General features: G+C 35.7%; 1 protein-coding gene and 1 pseudogene across 2 annotated transcripts in view; both read left to right on the plus strand.

Annotated features, from left to right (window-relative positions):
• The window catches only part of CDK13 (cyclin dependent kinase 13), a 105,255-nt gene that overhangs the window by 23,687 nt on the left and 62,614 nt on the right, over positions 1 to 18,954 (plus strand). For both annotated transcript variants that reach the window (XM_045565230.1, XM_045565231.1), the window contains exons 3-5: positions 8,063 to 8,233; positions 9,609 to 9,748; positions 11,665 to 11,835. In XM_045565230.1, coding sequence (XP_045421186.1) covers positions 8,063 to 8,233; positions 9,609 to 9,748; positions 11,665 to 11,835 — 482 coding nt within the window. The remainder of the gene's footprint in view (positions 1 to 8,062; positions 8,234 to 9,608; positions 9,749 to 11,664; positions 11,836 to 18,954) is intronic.
• LOC123647626 lies at positions 5,312 to 5,870 on the plus strand (annotated as a pseudogene).

The following is an 18,954-nucleotide window of genomic DNA, read 5'->3' on the forward strand; positions in this document are numbered from 1 at the left end:
ATGTCTTTCATGTGCTCACTTTGGCTAACATTATGAAAATTTTATAATTTAAATGAAACAAAAGCTAAATCATAATTCTTGTGTTTATTGACCTTTGAGGTAAGTTGCTGGGGTACACTATCTAATTTAATCAGGTGTTACCTCTTATACTACTCTAATTGTTGTATTTGAGCTGACTCTTCTCTGGGAACACTGAAATTTCATAATGATAGTGATTTCTAATTTTGATGAGTCTGGGTGGGTTCTCCAGCACAGAGAGGCTTGAATAGAGTTGAGTCATTTCATCAGTGAGAAAGTAACCAGTTACTGAGAATCCAGGTTTTAGTGAGACTGGTGCTTCTTTATTCTTTATATATACTGTAGGAGTCAATTTTTACTAGGGGTATTTTCAAGATCTCAGGGCAGACACATGTGAATGCTTAATGAAAATATTTTTTATGCATGTGTACCTAATTAGGTGGTGACACAATTTATTCTTGGTCATTAAAATGTTTTTTTTGGACCCACCATTTCTGTCTCCTCTGCTTTTTTTCTTTTGTTGTGTCTGTGTCTCTGCTGTTCTTTCTTTGAATGTGTTTCTGTTTCATGGATATGGAAATTTCTTAAGATTCATGAATGCTACTGCTAGCATGCCTCTGTGGCCAACGATTATTTGGTACCAGTTGAACTTTATTTTTAGTGCTGTTAGAAATCCAATAAAAAAACTTGTCAGTGGGCTATAGTAGAAAGTTTAGTTTTTAGTGCCAGTTGTACCTTTTACTGCTCTTAATGACTTAATCTTTCTCTGCCTCAGTCCATTTAATTTAGTTCTGTCCGTGGATGAAAATATTTATGGTTTAACTGGTCAGATTAGTTGTACGGATTAAATGAGTGGATTTTGCAAACTGTAAATTATGGTGCATCTCAAACATTAAATGATTAGTCATAGTATAAATCAGCACTGTAGGAAATATTAAGAACTTCTTTAGATTAGTGATGCTTTTATTGAAAAAGTATAAACCATTGAGTATGATTGTTATGTAAGGATGATTGTATTGTGTAACATAGACCATTACGTTTAGAACAGTTGGAAGAATAATAAAATTAACATTTAAAATCTCTATCTAGATTCAGCAAGTGTTAACATACAGGTCTGTTAACTAATGGACCTAGTGCTTTGTTTCAAAAGGATCAGTTTTTGTGAAAGAGGACCTGTTGGTTGGTGTTTCACTGACTCCTTTATAATGAAGAAACTGTCCCCACACCATTTTTTCCCCCATGTACCTGAAAGTAATGGTCATGATTCATGTTTAAAAATTTCTCCTCTCCTCTCCGCTCCCGCTCCCCCCTCCCCTCCCCCCCTCCCCCCTCTCCCCTCCCCCCTCCCCCCTCCCCCTCCCCCTCCTCTCCCCTCCCCTCCCCCCTCCCCCTCTCCCCTCCCCCTCCCCCCTCCCCCTCCCCCCTCCCCCTCCCCCCTCCCCCTCCCCCTCCTCTCCCCTCCCCCTCCCCCCCTCCCCCCTCCCCCTCCCCTCCCCTCTCCCCCTCTCCCCCTCCCCTCCCCTCCCCCCCCTCTCCCCCCTCCCCTCCCCCCCTCTCCCCCTCCCCTCCCCTCCCCTCCCCCTCCCCCTCCCCTCCCCTCCTCTCCCCCTCCCCTCCCCTCCCCTCCTCTCCCTCTCCTCTCCTCTCCTCTCCCTCTCTCCTCTCCTTTTTTTTTTTTTTTTTTTTTTTTTGATAGAGTCTCACTTTGTTGCCCAGGCTGGAGTGCAGTGGTGCAACCACAGCTCACTGCAGTTTCAAACTCCTGTGTTCAAGTGAGCCTCGCGCTCAGCCTCCCAAAAGCTGGGATTACAGGCTAAAAGTTTCATGTTAGTATCTGTTGCATACTTTCATTTTAGACATTGTGTACTTTTTATTTTATGCTAAACAGCTATTAGTCGAAAGTGGTTTATAAACTATTTCTCTTGATGTAAAGGAACAGTTTTTTTCTGTTATAACGGGCTTTAGGAAACCTGAATATGAATGGTTCTCTTTATTTACTTGTTGTTTGCTGTAAACTTAAAGGTGATTTCAAAGAAGAGTGATAGTCTGCATAATCTCATTAGCCATTTTTTAAGACTGTCTGAGGAAAGCTTTTGATCTTTGCTTTCTTTAAGCATGCCTCTGTCCACTCTTAGTTAACTCCCACTGTTGTAGCCCCAAATAAATCAGCAAAAGAGTGTGTATGATTTGTGTGGCCTCTTGATTTTGCAAATCCGCACTCTGCTAACTTCTACCGTTTTATTTTATTGTGTGACCAAGTGAATTCTTCCTCTCCCTCATACATTTTTTATTTTGGAAGTTTTCTGGCATTTAGAAAAGTGGAAAGAATAATAAAATTACCGTCTGTATAACCTCTATCTAGATTTAGCAAGTGTTAACATGCTCTATCTCTCTAGTTATTTAAGGGAATTAATGGGGCTATGTGTGTGTATACACCTCTTTCTGCTGTACCATTTGAAAATAAATTGTAGCCATCATGAACTTTACCCTTAAATACTTCAGTCATCTGCCAAGAATAAGGTCAGTCTCTTGCTTAATCGCAATATCATTATTGTACTCAAGACAATTAACAACAGTTAGCAATAGAATAGAAATTAACAATAATATCATTTGTTTATTTATAATCATTCTCCCTTCTTCTCCTCCCACCCCCAATGACTTTTCGGCTAATAGTCTTATAAAATGTCCCGCATCATGGCCGGGCGCGGTGGCTCACGCCTGTAATCCTAGCCCTCTGGGAGGCCGAGGCGGGTGGATCGCTCGAGGTCAGGAGTTCGAGACCAGCCTGAGCGAGACCCCGTCTCTACTAAAAATAGAAATAAATTATCTGGACACCTAAAAATATATATAGAAAAAATTAGCCGGGCATGGTGGCACATGCCTGTAGTCCCAGCTACTCGGGAGGCTGAGGCAGTAGGATCGCTTAAGCCCAGGAGTTTGAGGTTGCTGTGAGCTAGGCTGACGCCACGGCACTCACTCTAGCCTGGGTAACAAAGCGAGACTCTGTCTCAAAAAAAAAATAAATAAATAAAATGTCCCGCATCTGGGTATGTCTGGTTGTTTCTTTTTGGTATCATTTAACTTGTTCTTCTCTAACCCTTTCATTTCCCATAAGCTGAAAATTAGTTGTGCCTTGTTTAGATCAAGAATAAACAGTTTTTTAGCCAGAATATATAAGAGGTGATTTTAATATACTTCATGCTGTTGCGACATGAAGAACAAATATCAAATTGTCTTACTTTAGTAGTAATGATGTGATCACTTGGTTAAGGTGATGACCAATTTTAAGATCTCTCCATGTACAAGGGTGCATTTTCCCCTTTGCAGTTAGAATAAGCTGTAGGGTAATACTTGGGCAGTGTTTGAATATCCTTTTCCCTAACAACCTGTCACTTAATGGTTTAGCACCCATCAATGATATTTACCTAATTCAATTACTATGGTAGGGGCTGCAAATCCTGATTTTTCTAATTCTGTCATTCCTTTTAGCTGGCCTTCTTTTGTAAATAACACACTTCCCCCTACCCTGTTAGTCATTCTGCTCCTGTGGATTTTTATTTATTTTCTGTGTTACTATCAGTACAGTCACTATTCTTTTTTTTTTTTTTTTTTTTTTGAGACAGAGTCTCACTCTGTTGCCCGGGCTAGAGTGCCGTGGCATCAGCCTAGCTCACAGCAACCTCAGACTCCTGGGCTCGAGCTATCCTACTGCCTCAGCCTCCCGAGTAGCTGGGACTACAGGCATGCGCCACCATGCCCGGCTAATTTTTTCTATATATATGTATGTATGTATATATATATATAAACATATATATATGTTTTTAGCTGTCTGTATAATTTCTTTTCTATTTTTAGTAGAGATGGGGTCTCGCTTTTGCTCAGGCTGGTCTGGAACTCCTGAGCTCAAACAATCCTCCCGCCTCGGCCTCCCAGAGTGCTAGGATTACAGGTGTGAGTCACCTCGCCTGGCCACTATTCTTTTTGATGCTCAAATTGTCCAAAATTTGTCCATTGGGAGCTTCGTCAAGCTGACTCCTTTATCCTTTTGACATGTCCTCATTTGGTTTTTAGTGCTTCCTTGCTTCCTAGTCAAATAGTATATCTTAGGCTTGTGTTGGATTTTACTTCTTTCCCCAAACTGCTATTTCTCCCCAAATCATAAGATAGACTATCTATGTGTTTTCATACAATATAATTTTTTTTTTTTAAATTAGGATCATACCCATGTATAATGTTCCTTGACTTGATTTTTCGTTTAATGTGTTGGCGATCTTTCCATGTTGATATTGATGGGCTCAGTATTCTTACTTATAGGAATGGATGCATTATGCTCTTCTGCTATTGATCAGTGGATACTTAAGTTTATAATTATTTGTTATTAAACTCTCCTTATATATGAGTATTTTATGTATATGTAAATAATATTTGTAGGATAGTTACGTGCCAGAGTATGCACATTAAAAAATATCTTAATAAGGCTGTATATCATTTTATGAACCAAAATGTGTGAAATTACTTTAAGGATATTGGCTATTGTCAATTGTGAATTTTTGACAATCTTTAAAATATGTAATTGTTTAATTTTGCGTTTTCTGATTATTAATGAGGTATAGTATCTTTCTGAACATTTATTGTTTTTTTTTGTTGTTTTGGAGTCTCGCTCTGTTGCCCAGGCTAGAGTGCCGTGGCATCAGCCTTGCTTACAGCAACCTCAAACTCCTGGGCTCAAGCAATCATCCTGCCTCAGCCTCCCGAGTAGCTGGGACTACAGGCATGCGCCACCATGCCCGGTTAATTTTTCCTATATATTTTTAGTTGTCCAGATAATTTCTTTCTATTTTTTTTTTTTTTTTTAGTAGAGACAAGGTCTCGCTCTTGCTCAGGCTGGTCTGGAACTCGTGAGCTCAAAGGATCCTCCCACCTTGGCCTCCCAGAGTGCTAGGATTACAGGCGTGAGCCTCCGCACCCGGCCTGTTTTTCCCTTTTTCTAATTGACTTTTATGTGTTATGTCAGGGATCTTGACCTTTGCCTCTCAGAGGCTGTTGTCTTTGACAATGATTTTGTTTTTGATTATATGGATATTTTCTATTTTTATGTAGTCATATCTATTATTCTTTTTCCTTTAGACCTTCTAGGTTTATAAAGTTTAAAAAGGTTAACTCACGTCTCTCAGAAATTTGGTTTTGGTTCTTGTGTGAAGAAGGAAGAAGTGGTCAGATTATCTGCTCCCCCCTCACCCAGTGTTGTTACCAATATGATTTATTGAATAGCTCTTCCCTTAAGTGGCATGAGGTAATCTGTGAAAATGGTTCGCTATTCACTTGACCCAGAAAACCCCACAGAATTATGCAAGTCAGGAGGTTCAGATCTTTGTGTTCACTTTAAGAACACTTGCCCAGGCCATCAAGGGTATGCATATATGAAAATCTACCAAGTATTTGAAAGATGTCACTTTAAAGAAACAATGTGTACCTTTCCAACGTTACAATGGTGGAGTTGGTAGGTGTGCCCAGGCCAAACAGTGGGGCTGGACACAGAGTAAGGGGCCCAAAAAGAGTGCTGAATTTTTGCTCACATGCTTAAAAATACAGAGAGTAATGCTGAGTATAAGGGTTTAGATGTAGATTCTCTGATCATTGAGCATAAACAGGTGAACAAAGCACCCAAGATGTGTCACAGAATTTAGAGAGCTCATGGTGGGATTAACCCATACGTGAGCTCCCTCTGCCACATCGAGATAATCTGTATTGAAAAGGAACAAATTGTTCTAAAACCAGAAGAGGAGGTTGCACAGAAGAAAAAGATATCCTGGAAGAAACTGAAGAAACAAAAACTTAGGGCACAGGAATAGATGCAACATAAAATAAATGGAAATAGCAGTTAAAAAATGATTTATTCAATAATCCATCTCACTAACTTGAAATACCATATAAAAAATTCTTGTAGATACCTATGTGTTTCTGTACTTTTTTCTATTGACATGTTTCTTTGCCAGTACTTTACTGTTTTAATGTCTTTAGATGTATAATATATTGGCTTTCAAACTCAAATTTCTATTATAAGAGCAGACAGGTAATATAAAGTGAAGAAGATGGAGTAAATTATTGATTAGTGATCAGCTCTGCTATTGAGCTTCAACTTCAGTGCTGCTGTGCAAGAATTTAGGCCCAATGTTGCTAGAGCTTTTGCTTTTTTTAAAAAAGAAGCCTGTCTAGACCTTGAACTTGGAGGGACAAATAAAAATAAATAAAAAAAGAAGCCTGGAATCTATTTATGTAAATCATCTGATTTCAAAGTATTGACAATTCATGGTTTTTACAAAACATTGGATAGACAGGATGGCACATATTCTTCGACTTCAACTAGGCTTTGGCTTTTAGTTTTGGGATCTCTTAATAGATTGACTGTTTGACAGGGCAAACTTGACTTAATCTTTTTCAGAAATTTCAGTTTTTTGCCTTTATTCTTATACTAATTTTATAATTGGTCAGGTTGTCAAGTTGCATTTAAAAAACTCTTTTTTTTTTTTGAGACAGAGTCTCATTTTATTGCCCGGTAGAGTGAGTGCCGTGGCATCAGCCTAGCTGACAGCAACCTAAAACTCCTGGGCTTAAGTGATCCTACTGCCTCAGCCTCCTGAGTAGCTGGGACTACAGGCATGCGCCACCATGCCCGGCTAATTTTTTTCTATATATATTTTAGTTGGCCAGATAATTTCTTTCTATTTTTTAGTAGAGACGAGGTCTCGGTCTTGCTCAGGCTGGTCTCCAACTCCTGAGCTCAGAAGATCCACCCGCCTCGGCCTCCCAGAGTGCTAGGATTACAGGCGTGAGCCACTGCGCCCGGCCAAAAAACTCTTCCTTGTGTTCTATTTGGTATCTATTAAATGTAATGGAGTAATAGTTTGTAGACAGCTTTACAGATTACAGTTTGCCATGTGAAAACATGGTTTCTCTTTTTATTTGTTAAAATGTAATTTTATGTTCTTCAGTCAAATGTTTTATTTTTTTTTCTGTTGGTTGTGTACGTCTCTTGGTTAAATCATTTTATTTTGTTTTTGTTGCTGTGATATGTGGAAACTTTAAAATCACATCTTCTGTTTTGATACAAATATTCAGTCAAAATGTAATGTTTTTAATTATATAATATTCTTGGAAAGTCATATTTGACAATTCATATGATATATTTTCATTTAGGTAGCCTTTTAAACTTTAAATAATAAGTTAAATTAAGACTTCAGTTTTTTCCTCTCCCAAATACTGATTTGAATCTTCAGACAAATGAGAATTTTTGACTAAAGCCTGAATGAAAATTTTTGACTGGAGTGTCTACAAACTGTAGAAAAGTACAGTTTTCTCAATAAATTATTTTAAATATGCTTATTTTCAGACAGTGTTCCAAGTGGTACCTTTTCTAGAAAGAAGCATTTACTATGTTTCAAACCTGATTTAACTACCCTTAGCTACCACATTAACTCTGGGAATCTGCTGTTTGTATAGTACTTTATCCTAGTGCTTACCTGTCTTCCAGTGTGTAAGCTCTTTTCTGAAAGGAACTATAGCTTAATGGATTTGTTATTGTTGCTGTTTTTAAATCTCCAGTATCTTACCCAATACCTAGCACATAGAAGCCCACAATTAATATTTATTGAATGGAGGGACAGTAAAATTTAGGGGCGGACTGTACAATACGTTACTTTAAAAATAAAACTGCAAATGAGTTTTTTTCAAGCGTGTTTTCTCTGTTAAAGAACCTTCCAGTGAGTAACACAGGGTTATAAAGAAAAGACAAAATTTTACTGTGATTATTAAGTAGTTTTTATCAAATGATATTAAAGGATCCATTTGTTTTACAATATTATTGCTTAGTAGGAGCAAGTGATAATAACAAGTATAACAGGAGAAGTGATAATTAAAATTAAATGGTTTATATTGATAACATCTTTAGTAATTTCTGATCACAGCTGTGTAGTCTCGGTAAATTTTTTCATTATGGGATTCATAACTGCTCTTTGCTTGTTTGTTTGTCTGACTTCTTTCTCAGCTTACGAGGAAATATTTCAGTAAAAGCAGTTAAAAAAGAAGTAGAAAAGAAACTCCGATGTCTGCTTGCTGATTTACCACTGCCCCCTGAGCTACCAGGAGGAGATGATCTCTCGAAGAGTCCAGAGGAAAAGAAAACGGCAACACAGTTACATAGTAAAAGGAGGCCTAAGTATGTGCTTGCTTTCTACCTGCTCTTAGATTGACCAGAAATAATTCTGGATCATCATAATTCATAAAACCCTAAATTAAGATTTAAAATAAAAATGTATTTATTCTTTCAACTTACAAATATATGAATAAATTCTATTAGAGTTTTGAATAAATTTTCATAATTACTTACATACATATTCACTATGACTAATAAAAGCAAATTTAATTTTCTCTTACAGTTTGTAATGTATTAATTTCTTGGGGTATTGTATGTGTCAAAGAGAATTTCTATTATTAAGATATTTAACATAGAAACACTGAAATTGGTCAAGGTGGAAGTCAGCATTCAGTAAGCCCAAACAAAATTAGTAATGAGCAAGCTGCTGTGTTTTCCTTTACTTTTAGCTCTATTTTCTCCCATAACTAAATGTATTCTTCATTTTGCAAGAGATGGAGTAGAAGAAGGTTTGAAATCTATGTTCTAAATTACCTTCAAGTAAGTGCCTAGAGAGAACTCTTTCCCTTGAAACCTGTTCCTCAATTAAGGGGAGAAACATTGATGCTTTTTTTACTTCTGCCTAACCAAGGGAAAGTTAGATCTGATTTTAGAATTGCTGTTCAGGTAGCACCTAGTGTAAGAGTATGAGGTCATTGTGTAGTGTGGAGTAGAAAGCTAGAAAAATTTAAAAATAGTCTCTTAATGAGTACTGTAGCTTTTTCTTTTACTTGAATTTCTGTGATCTACTAGAATATTAAAATACCATAAAATTATATGTCTTTTTGAAGAATGTAAAATTATCATACCTATTTATGTATCTTCTTAAATGTAGATTCCTGAGAGTTTATTATATTGCCTTTTTTATTCTCTTAGACTGAAAAATCTTTCTTTCTGGTGTTTTTAAGATGATTCCACCTAGCTATTAGCCTAAATTTATCAGTAAGTTTTATAGTTAGATTTTTGTTAACATTCATTATCAAACTTTTGTTTCTTTAAAGTAGACATATATTTTGTCAGTGAATGAAAAATAAAACTTTTTGGAGGTTGATTAGAGAACTTGGACTGTTTCTACTAACGTTCATTTCATCTACTCATTGAAAAATTACTTTTTATTTCTGAAAGCCCTTGATGTAAGTTCTACTACTTCTCTTTCCTAGTTTAAGTACTAGTCTACCAAAGCAAAGTCAGTATATAGAAATGATACCTTGATTTTTATGATAACTTATAATACCAAATCATAGTGTTACCTATTGTGGATAGGTGATCATAGTTACGCAAGGGTAGGGGAAAGTAAAAGGTAAAGGTATAGGATTGGTGGAGGGTGGATATTGAGTTATTAAACAGTTCATTCAATGTGCTTGATTGTATATAAAAACTTCAGAACTATATTTGATAGAATATGTGGGCCTCGCTATGGTGAAATCAAAGAAAAAGATATTGACTGGGGAAAACGCTGCGTGGATAAATTTGATATCATCGGAATTATTGGAGAAGGTACTTACGGACAAGTTTACAAGGCCAGGGATAAAGACACTGGTAAGAATGCCAAGTTCTGGAGATCTTTGGGCCTATAGAATTTACTTTGTTTGCATTTCTCTTTTACCGTATAGCTTTAGGAATTTTCAAAAAAGTTGAGTTAACATTTATTGTAGTTTCGTTGCATCTTGTTTTTAATTTTATTCTATATATGCACTTATGTAAGATGAGTTACATGTAAGTGGATGTGTATACATGTGTCTTTTTTTTAAGAGTTCCTTTAGTGTTTTTGATATGCTGTATGATGTGCTTTAGGTTTTCTTTTATAGTGAGTAATTCTTAAACTGTTAGTAACAGGGAGGAAAGTTATCTGGACCTGAATTAGTCTTAGTAGTAGTTCTTTTTGTCTTAATCCTTACACAGCACTTTTAGCCAAAAAATTTTTTTTTTCTATAGAAATTAAACTTGGAGGCCAGATTTAGCAGCTTAATCTTTCAGAATATAATCAGGAACCTGGGTGAAAGTTCTAAAAGGCCTTACCGAAGAAGAAGAAGTAACTGTCAGAAGTTATGTATTTTACTAAATAATGCATACATAGAGCTAGTATTTTATCTTTACTCATAATTTCTTAGTGAAATAAACCAATAGATTTTAAAATAACATAGTTATTTGAGGCCATTTAGTATAGGAGAGATGACCTTATGGTTAGAAACTACTGAAGGCAATTACTGCATAGAGTAATAATTGGTATTTATAATTACATATTATCAAAAAGATTAAATTATTATAACTTTTAAAAATTGCTTGCTAAAACAAGGAATCATACTACATTATAGGAAGACTTCTATAAAAATGAATAAATAAGTTGTAGTAATTAAAAAGATAAAACTTCCTTCTTTTAGAAAATTTGTAAGAATAGTTTTTTTTTCCCCAACGAAGTAGAATGAACAAACGTTCACTATAGTGAATTTTTTCTTATAATAGACTTTGTGTGTATGTATGTTTTATTTACTATTTAGATCTCATCTGATACGAAACTGACACGTATCTAAAATTTAGTGTAGTGGGGAAGAACACGTACTTTTGAGACAGCTAATCAGATTTTGAATACCGTTTTCATTACTGGGTAACTGGGCAGCTATGGGCAAGTAATGTGTCTGACAATATTTTCTCACTGGTGCAATGTACAGTTTTTCTCCTCTATTCATAGAAATTTTAATCATACATAAGCATATTGGATATATTTATTTACCCTTCCCTTCCTTCACTTTTTAAAAATACAAATGGCAATGTAATATACCTGCTCTTTAGCATCTTGCTTTTTTCACTAAATATATGAAAAAGGAGAGCATAAAACAATAATATATATGGACCTACCTTATTTTTTTAACACTTGTATAGTATCCCATGGTTTTTATAAATATTCCTTAATTTATTTAATGAGGCATTTAATTTCTTTCTTTCTTTTTTCTTTTTTGAGACAGAGTCTCACTCTGTTGCCCAGGTTAGAGTGCCGTGGCGTCAGCCTAGCTCGCAGCAACCTCAAACTCCTGGGCTCAAGCAATCCTCCTGCCTCCGCCTCCCAAGTAGCTGGGACTACAGCCATGCGCCACCATGCCTGGCTAATGTTTTTTCTATATATATTTTTAGATGTCCATATAATTTCTTTCTGTTTTCAGTATAGACGGGGTCTCGCTCTTGCTCAGGCTGGTCTCGAACTCCTGACCTTGAGCGATCCTCCCTCCTCAGCCTCCCAGAGTGCAAGGATTACAGGCGTGAGCCACTGTGCCCAGCCAGCACTTAGTTTCTTGAACTACACATATAATCATTTGAAATGTTGGAAACTAAAATATATTTTGTGGGTTGTGATTTCGAGGAGTAGGAACAGAAATTATGGGTTAAAATAAATTTAAAATTAAGAAAAGTATCATGTGCTAGTCAGCTGGTAACCTGATTTTATTTAATTTTTTTTATAGGAGAAATGGTAGCCTTAAAAAAAGTACGTCTGGATAATGAAAAGGAAGGCTTTCCAATTACAGCAATTCGAGAAATTAAAATTCTCCGGCAACTTACCCATCAGAGTATTATCAATATGAAGGAAATAGTGACTGATAAAGAAGACGCTTTGGATTTTAAGAAGGACAAAGGTATGTGTGCATATTTAAATAACGAATTCTTTGTAGTCATCATTGATGTTGCCAACTTTCAGATTTTGTTGTAGATATGACCATGTGAGTAATTGTTAGGTACAAGAAACTATTGCCCTAATGTAAAACTCTCTTTTTAAATTTAGGAGAGTTGAAGAATTATTTTATTTACTTCAGTGGTTTTTGAGTCAGCTAAGGAAAGCATATTTACCAGTGTTACACATAAAGTATTCACTAATGATATTTGTTTTTTTGAGCATCAATATATAATTTTTAGTCTTCAGTTTTTAGCAATAGACAAAACAGTTGATAATAGTTTTAGAGTATATTTACCTTACATTTTTATGTTATAAATGCCTTAACATATAAGGGAACTTTATGGTGGGCATTTTTATTTCTAAAAATGTGAAGGCAAAAATTTTACTGGAAATTGCCTTTAATAAACTATAGTGGTGTATACATGTATGGTTGTCTTTTAGCAGAAAAGCAAACATGAAATTAGCCTGCTTATTAAATTAGTACTCATACAGCATGTGATAGGTGAAAGAAATGCCCTACTACCAGTGTAAGAGTTTAGAACTAAATCTGTGCTTTTCAAACAGCAAAATTCTTTTTTCAAACTAAATCTAATATAAAACAGATTAAAGTACGTATGTTGTGATTGAACCATGGTACTCAGCCTCCTTTCCTCACCGGCTACACACACATAACACACAATCTTATTCTTTTGGGGAACACAGTTTGAAAATGATTTATATGATATATGGTAATTATTTTGCATAAAGGAACTGTCTGAAAGTATTCTGTATGCAATGTGGAGATCAGAATCATCTTTTTAATTGATGTCACTTCTATCAATTTTTGTCCATAATAAGGCTTGTATTTCTTAGCTTGACATTGAACCTGGTTTGTCTTTTTGACCTTATTTTTCATTACTTATTGTGTAGTAGAAAGGGCACTAGTTTGACTTGAGTGAGAATGTCTGGGATTTGAGACTTAGTGTATTAGCAGTGTGACCATATTAGCAAGGCTTTTGGCCTTCCTGAGCCTGTTATCCCTTCATCCATAAAAAGGAAATGTTATCTCTCTTATTGCATAGTAAGAATTAAATTAAGACCTTCAAACAGGAAGAGATTGCAGATGTTGTTTATTTTGCATTAGCCTCATACTTTAGTCAAATTAGTATATTTGCCTTTCTTCTAGCATACTGTGGACCTCCTGGTTTTTCAGTCTGTGAGATCACCTCCCTACCTACATCTCCAATCTCATCTATGCCATTTTTGATTGCTCATCAAGCTTCAGTAACATTGGTCTTTGGGGTCCACAGATAATGCCAACTTTCCTGTCATAAATTTGTTAACATGTACTGCTTCCCTGAGCTTAAATAAAACACACACACACACACACACACACACACACACACACACACACACAGGGGTCCACAGATAATGCCAACTTTCCTGTCATAAATTTGTTAACATGTACTGCTTCCCTGAGCTTAAATAAACACACACACACACACACACACACACACACACACACACACACACACACAGGGGTCCACAGATAATGCCAACTTTCCTGTCATAAATTTGTTAACATGTACTGCTTCCCTGAGCTTAAATAAAACACACACACACACACACACACACACGCCAACTTTCCTGTCATAAATTTGTTAACATGTACTGCTTCCCTGAGCTTAAATAAAACACACACACACACACACACACACACACACACACACACGCACGCACGCACGCACGCACGCGCGCGCTCTCGATTTCAAAGGCTCACTTCCTACCCCCAAGGTCTTAGCCTGAATATTGCTTCATTCATTTGCAAGGCCTTACCTGACCAATCTTCCCTCTTTCCACTCCATATAGATGCATAAAATGTAAAATAACTTTTCCCAATAAGTGAGAATAATTACAGTGGTTTGTGAATTACTTGTTTTTCCACATATAGATGGGAACTGTACCTGTTTTATTCACTGTTATGCCTCCTAGCTAGCTTACTACCTGTGAACACATAAATTATTCATTGTCTTCCTTGTATTATATTTATGGTCATAATTTATTTTCTTTATCAGATTATAAATTCCCTGCAGCCTTTGTTTTGTGTTTTGTTTTATTTTGATTCCTCCAAATTGTCTGGCACTTTATTTTATAGATCATAGATTTTTATGTCTTTGTACCCATCATAATCTTTCTTCCACCATAATCCTGTTTGTACTTGTATGAGTCTTGATAAATAAGAATGCATTTTACTATGTGAGAAGTTACATTTAGGCATCTGGAATTAGTTAAATATATTAGAGTATGTGAGAAGATATAAAATTTAAAACATAATCGTTTCCTAAATGAATCTAATAATTTTGGTGGAACTATGAGGAGGAAGCATGATTTAGTGAAAAGGAAACTAGATTTGGATTCTTTGGGCTCTAATCCGACCATGGTAGCAGTGTGACATTATACTAATTGTGATTTGCTATGCTCTATTGTCATACTGTAGCAGAAAGACAGTTCAGGAATGTTGGTTTAATATTGTGGGCTAGTCTAATATGAGTACATTAGAATTTGTAAATGTAAAAATACTAAGCTGTATACTTAAAACAGTTTAAATATGAAAATTATAAATAGTATTAAATCAAGCAGAAATTAACTGATAAAAATGTAAACATTTGCATTATTATAACACAAGTCATTAACTATATAAGAAAACACCATAGAAGTATTTATTGAAAAGTCTGCTGTACTTAAGAATGAGGGAAAGTTAATCATGAAAAGTTGAAAGTGAAATATTACTTGATCTTAAAAGAAATCATTGTACTTAAAAAAACAGAAGATTAAGTTGTATCAACAAGTCACCAGGGGTATTTGTGTGCAAAAACTTATAGATGCTGAAGAAACTTTTTCTGAACTAATTGGGAATGGACAGAGAATAAACTAATTCTAAGTTTTCTTCCTAACTCTTTCATCTTCAGACAGTTTCATCCCTTTTTAATGACTTTGAGAGGATCTTTGAACCTATTTGTCTGTTTTTTAACCTTTTTATTGTTAGCAAGGTGGGGTTTTTGTTTCAAAGAAAACTTTTCCTGATTTGCTAGATATTCGGTTTCTTCATGTATGGAAGGAGAGTGAGATGCAGTTACCTGTATTAATTTTAATATTTGTGTTCATATTTACTGTTCAAGACAGCTTTGAATTAGAGTATGAATTACTTTGCAACAGAAACTTTGGTTTGTTGTTTTGTTCCTTCTGCTGAGGATTATAAACTTACAGAAAAATACTTTCTGAATGAGTGTAATAATATTCAATTAAAATTAAAAATTTTAATGCAGTTTATTGTTTTCTGGGTATAGAAGACTTGTTTTGCAGTTGTGTGCAACATGAAATAAAAACTTGAGTAATGACTCAAGTTACCGTATATTATAGTTTTGATCTTCATCTCAAGATGTAAATAGTTCAGTATTTAGATTAACAAAACCCAAAAACTGAAATCATGATTTAATTCCAATAAAATAGTGTTTTGTCCTTAACAAACTAGGTGTAGAAGGAAGATACCTCAAAATAATAAAAGCCATATATGACAGACTCACATCCAACATCATACTGAATGGGATAAAGTTCAAAAGCATTCTCTCTAAGAACTGGAACAAAACAAGGATGCCCACTTTCACAACTTTCACTCAACATAGTACTGGAAGCCCTAGCCAGAGAAGTCAGGTAAGAGAAAGAAAATACAGGGTATCCACATTGGAAAAGAAGAGGTCAAACTATTCCTGGTTGCCGATGATAGGATCTTATATCTAGAAAACCCTAAAGATTCCTCCAGAAGACTCCTAAAATTGATAAATATATTCACTAAAGTCTCAGGTCACAAAATTAATGTATACAAATCAGTAGCATTGCAATATACTAACAGCCAAGCTGAGAATCAAATCAAGAACTCAGTACCATTTATAATAGCTGCAAGAAAAATTAAGTGCCTAGGAATACATTTAACCAAGGAGGTGAAAGATCACTGTAAGAGCTATAAAACACTGATGAAATATTAATAAATCATTGATGATATAAACAAATGGGAAAAGCATCACATGCTTGTGCATTAGAAGAACCAATATTGTGAAAATCTCTATACTGACCCAAGTGACTTGCAGATATTCTGCATTCCCATGAAAATACCAATGTCATTTTTCACAGAATTAGAAAAAAGAATCTGAAATTTCATATGGAATCAAAAAAGAGGCAAATAGCCAAAGTAATCCTAGACAAAAAGAACAAATCTAGAGGTACCATATTACCAGACTTAAATTATATTGATATTACAAAGCTATAATAACTAAAACAGCCTAGTACTGTTGTAAAAGTAGACACATAGATCAGTGGAGTAGGGTAGAGAACCCAGAAATAAAACCACACACTTAAAACCAATTGATCTTTAACAAAACAGACAAAAACATACACTGAGGAAAGGATACCCTATTCCATAAGTGGTGCTGGGAAAATTGGGGGAGCTACGTGCAGAAGAATGAAACTGGATCCCTATCTTTCACCATACACAAAAATTAACTCAAGGTGGATTCAAGACTTTAAGACCTGAAACCATAAAAACTCTAGAAGAAAACTTAGGAAAAACTCTTTTGGACATCTGCCTTGGCAAAGCGTTTATGACTAATATCCCAAAAGCAAATGCAACAAAAGCAAAAATAAATAAATGGAACTTACTAAGCTAAAAAGGTTTTGCACAGCAAAGGAAATAATTAGCAGAGTAAATAGACAACCTACAGAATGGGAGAAATGGTGTATGAAAAAAAAAAAAGAAATAAAAAAAGAAAAAAAAATACATTCACAATGTTGTATGAAAAAAACCAAAACAGAATGGGAGAAAATGTTCACAAAGTATAGACTGACAAAGGAGTAATATCCAGAATCTACAGGGAATTCAAACAAATGAGCAAGAAGAAAAAACCCCATTACAAAGTGGGCAAAAGACATGAACAGATGCTTTTCAAAAGAATATATACAAATGGCCAATGAATATAAAAAAATGTTCAGTGTCACTAATTGTTGAGGAAATGCAAATTGAAACCACAATGAGGTACCACCTTCTCTCTGTCAGAATGGTCATTATTAAAAAGTCAAAAAACAACAGATGCCGGTGCGGGTATAGTGAAAAGGGAATGCTTATGCACTGTTGGTGGGAATGTAAATTATTAATAATACAACCTCTATGGAAAACAGTTTGGAGATTTCTTGAGGAACTAAAAGTGGATCTACTATGTGATCCAGTAATCCCACCACTGGGTATCTACCCAAAGGAAAAGAAGTTATTAGGTTAGAAAGACACGTGTATGTTTATAGCAGCATAATTCCCAATTGCAAAGATGTGGAAATCAGCCTAAGTGCCCACCAGCTGATGAGTGGATAAAGAAAATACGGTATATATACACCATGGAATACTGCTTAGCCATTAATAAGAGGGAAATAATGTCTTTTGCAGCAACTTGGATGGAATTGGAGGCCATTATTCTAAGAGAAGTAACCCTGGAACAAAAAAACCCAAATATCACATGTTTTCACTTACAAGTGGGAACTTAGCAATGAGTATGCACAGTCATACAGAGTGACTTAATGAATATTGGGGAGTAAGGTGGTGAACGCTGCGGGATGAAAAGTTACCTATTGGGTATGATGTTCACTATTCAGGTGACAGGTAAATTAAAAGCCTAAATTTCTCCACTGTGCAATTCTATATAACAAAACACCGCTTGTACCCCTAAATCTACTTAAATAAAAAGTGAAGGCCGGGCGCAGTGGCTCACGCCTGTCATCCTAGCACTCTGGGAGGCTGAGGCAGGAGGATCGCTCGAGGTCAGGAGTTTGAGACCAGCCTGAGCAAGAGCGAGACCCCGTCTCTACTAAAAATAGAAAGAAATTATATGGACAACTAAAAATACATACAGAAAAATAGTCGGGCATGGTGGCGCATGCCTGTAGTCCCAGCTACTCGGGAGGCTGAGGCAGAAGGATCACTTAAGCCCAGGAGTTTGAGGTTGCTGTGAGATAGGCTGACGCCATGACACTCTAGCTGGGGTAAAAGAGTGAGATTCTGTCCCCCCCCCCCCCCCCAAAAAAAATAGTGTTTTGTTACTTAAAGTTAACATGGCATTTTGGACAACCAAACACCAGTATTATAAATGCTATACACAAATTAACTTATTTATAATACTCTGAATATTAGCATTTGTATAGTGATGGGATTTGAAATTCTCCTAAAAATCAAGAAAACAATATTCTGTAGTAATTGCCTGTGACAACGTGCCACTATTTGGTCCAAGGAAGAAGTCTTCACATGTTACTTTTTCTATAGTGTCCGGTTCTCACATGGAGTCTTAGATGCTTCCCTGCACTTGAATTACACATAGTTCTGTAATAGGATTTTCTATTTCAGCTTGTCATCATGTTTTCATATCTTACTCCTACTGAATTTCTGAGGGCAGGGACTGGATTTTATTCTACTTTGTATTCATAGTGTGTAACACACAGTTGATTATCACTAAATTTTGAGTAACTAAGTGAATGAAATGCAGAGGTGGGAAGGTTCTGTGGAATAGGTGGAATGTAAGAGGTGAGTGCAGTTTTTATAGGTAGGGAGGAGGGCATTGTAATTACTGTTGTAATTTGTTTTTACAAGGCAGTGAAGGATTGGCATATCCTCTAAAGAATATCTTGCTTCAAAATTACCTTCCCTATCTCATTTTCTTAAAAATCTGAACCCATTTTCCCACAGTGTAGAATTGCGAATATCTCTTGAGGTTTGGGAAGAGAGCAACATTGATTGATTTGTTCATTCTTTCATTTCACAAATGTCGATTGTGCTAGGTTTTAGAACTGGGCTGGCCAAAGCAGTAGCCACTAGCCGCATATGACTAGTTAAGTTTAAATTAACTAATATTAAATTAAAAATAAAAGTTTAGGTCTTTCAGTACATTAGCCACGTTTCAAGTGGTCTGTATCTTTGTGTAGCTACTGGCTACATTTTTGATAGTGCTGGTATAGGATATTTCCATCATCTCAGCTTTGAATAGTGCTTATCTAGATACTGGAGATAGAC

The sequence above is a fragment of the Lemur catta genome, chromosome 11 (assembly GCF_020740605.2).
Source record: "Lemur catta isolate mLemCat1 chromosome 11, mLemCat1.pri, whole genome shotgun sequence".
Lineage (NCBI taxonomy): Eukaryota > Metazoa > Chordata > Mammalia > Primates > Lemuridae > Lemur > Lemur catta.